Source organism: Atta colombica, unplaced genomic scaffold (genome assembly GCF_001594045.1).
Source record: "Atta colombica isolate Treedump-2 unplaced genomic scaffold, Acol1.0 scaffold46, whole genome shotgun sequence".
Classification (NCBI taxonomy): Eukaryota; Metazoa; Arthropoda; class Insecta; order Hymenoptera; family Formicidae; genus Atta; species Atta colombica.
The window spans coordinates 779,302-781,981 of record NW_017259535.1 but is presented as its reverse complement, the minus strand read 5'-3'; the positions used below and the strand labels follow the sequence as shown (position 1 = coordinate 781,981).

General features: G+C 30.7%; 1 protein-coding gene across 1 annotated transcript in view; it reads left to right on the top strand.

Annotated features, from left to right (window-relative positions):
* LOC108691351 overlaps positions 1–2,680 on the top strand; it is an 8,585-nt gene that overhangs the window by 1,176 nt on the left and 4,729 nt on the right. The window contains exons 4-10 of the mRNA XM_018199052.1: positions 101–256; positions 903–1,045; positions 1,149–1,296; positions 1,373–1,557; positions 1,642–1,961; positions 2,040–2,215; positions 2,319–2,536. Of these exons, the coding sequence (XP_018054541.1) occupies positions 101–256; positions 903–1,045; positions 1,149–1,296; positions 1,373–1,557; positions 1,642–1,961; positions 2,040–2,215; positions 2,319–2,536 (1,346 nt within the window). The remainder of the gene's footprint in view (positions 1–100; positions 257–902; positions 1,046–1,148; positions 1,297–1,372; positions 1,558–1,641; positions 1,962–2,039; positions 2,216–2,318; positions 2,537–2,680) is intronic.

Below are 2,680 nucleotides of genomic sequence, written 5' to 3'. Positions count from 1 at the left end.
TATATATATATATATTATGTACAATATGGATAATATATTAATACACATTCTAGAAGAATGTTGTGGAAGATATTAATATACAGAACATTATAATTCACAGATAAACCATTATGGAAAATGTGATATTGATTACATTGTAAGTTCGGAAGACGATAGTCGTTTGATAAGAAAATCGTTCGATCCACGAATGTGTATTGGACATCCTAATCGCTACTGGTCAAATGTTCCTAAAGTACAATGCACTGATGATGATCAAGTACGACGCTACTAATAATACTACAACATTTTTAAACTTTTTTTGTAGATTATAAATTCGTAACTGAAAATATTCTAACATCAAACTTTGAAAAAAAAAATTGGAAAAAGTAAAAAAAAACGTGTTTTTTATTTTTGAAGTTTGTTATTTAAAAAAATAGATCATATAGAAATTCGAGTATTAACTCGAATTGAAAGCTCGAATTTGAAGTTACTGCAAAATAGAGATAAATAAATATAACATGACAAATTTTTTTTAGTACAGTTTTTTTGGAGGATCGCGCACCAACTACAGCATGCCATTTGCTATATTATCTCTTTATTAAATATTATTTAGAATATTATTTAAAATATTTAGAATATTTAGAAAACGCCAAAATTCTATATGATTATGATTATAATTGATTATATTTAATTTATGCTGTCAAATAATTAAGGCATTTATTATTACATATTATTGAACTATTTTCAATTACAGATTTGTAATATATAGAAAAAAAACTTATCAAAATCATTTGTCACACATAAAACAAAATCCTTTTTGTATAATGTAATTTTCATATTTATTTAATACAATTAATCGAATTATGTGGATATCTATAAGAATATTTGTTACTATATACTATACTATGTTATATATTTCTTAGAATCCTATCTTGAAAAGTAGCGAGAGAGTGTATCAATTAAAAACTGATGGATTCGTTCACAATATTATCTCCGTAAATGCATCTGGAGGTATCTATGTACAACCTTTTCAAAGCATGGGAGAAGCGCATTATCATTTCGTTCGGTATATATTTTACAAATATAAATATATTATTTTATTCTATAATTCTTCTCGTATTATTTTATTCTAAATGAATTAGATGTAAAAATTGCTTTATCCTACACAGGCAAACTATTGAGTTAGCTTCAGTGAAGGATATAGCGAATAAGATAATTACAAATAATTTACGAACTACAGTCCTTCAACACGAGCTACCAGAAATAGATCTTACACAGGGTAGAGGTACACCGGATAAAAATTTTGTTTTTAAATCTGTGAGTTTTATTTTCATCTTCTCTTTGCCTGTTTTGTATGTTTATTCCAGTTAAATCCTCCATCAAATTGTTGTAGATAAGTCATTTATTAGATCGTTTAAGCCACAGGCTTGAAAATCCTGGTTTAGATACCGAAATTCATAATTTGCACAATACAACGATATCTGTGCTTCTCTATTATCTCGGTATGTTAAATCGGGTTGACTTAGAAAAGGCCTATACTCGCATTTCAGGAACTAGTTATAAAGAAGAAACGATACGGTATTTATATTTTAATTATTCCTTGTTACATGATCATTTCTATTTGTAGGATAAATTATATTTCTGTACTTTTTATCATAACAGAAACATGTTTCTCGAAGCGCTGCCGCAAGTCGGAAGTAGAGAGTCTGCGCTTTTTATATTAGATCTTGTTCAAGGCAACGAAGTATCCGACATGTCTGCGATTCAATTACTTATGCGACTACCGTTTCACATAAAAAAACCTGATGTTCAACTGCTGGTCAGTCTCCAACCACTTCTTGCGCTGCCGAGCAAAATCTGCGCGGAGGTGCAAAATACTGCAATTCTTACTTATGGAACATTAATATACAAAACTTGTCTAGTACATTGTCCGTATGAGATGTTAGATGATTACGTACGCTTATATCTCGATAAATTTACTGGTATATGTAACAATTTGTATTATGTATCTGTGTTGCAATTTATATTATTCGGATAAGACTGTTTGATTCATGTTATAGAAACTACTTTGTACGAGCAGAAGATGATCTGGTTGGAAGGTTTGGCGAACATACAGCTGGGTAAAGTCGTCGAGTTCTTAGAGCCTATAGCTACCGGCAATAATGCTGAATCGCGACATTTTCGAGTACTTGCGGCTTGGGCTTCTATTCCCACAGCACCGTTGAGACCCGATATTGTAAGTGATTGTTCGTATAGATTTACACAGATCAATATTTTATATAGAACATGCTGGACATCACATTTCATATTGAATTACATATAATAATTTTCTTTTACAGATTTATCCTGTATATTGGCCGATCTTGCTCAATAAAACCGAACATTTGGAGATGAGGGTCGCTGCACTAACTTTGCTTATTGTTTCCAGTCCTACGCCGAACAGATTGATTTCTCTATATTGGTACATGCAAAACGAGCCCAATCAACACTTGTATAATTATTTTTATACGGTGCTAAAATCTATGGAACGCACCACGTATCCCTGTTACAGACGCATGTAAATACGCGTATAAATTTATCAGAGCGAAAGAACAGCAATATTAATCAAATATTAATTTTTATATCGTTGCGTATTTGTAACGAATCTCACTGTCTTGATTTAATTTATGTTGCTTGATCGCATTGGTACTGTTCTTTCATT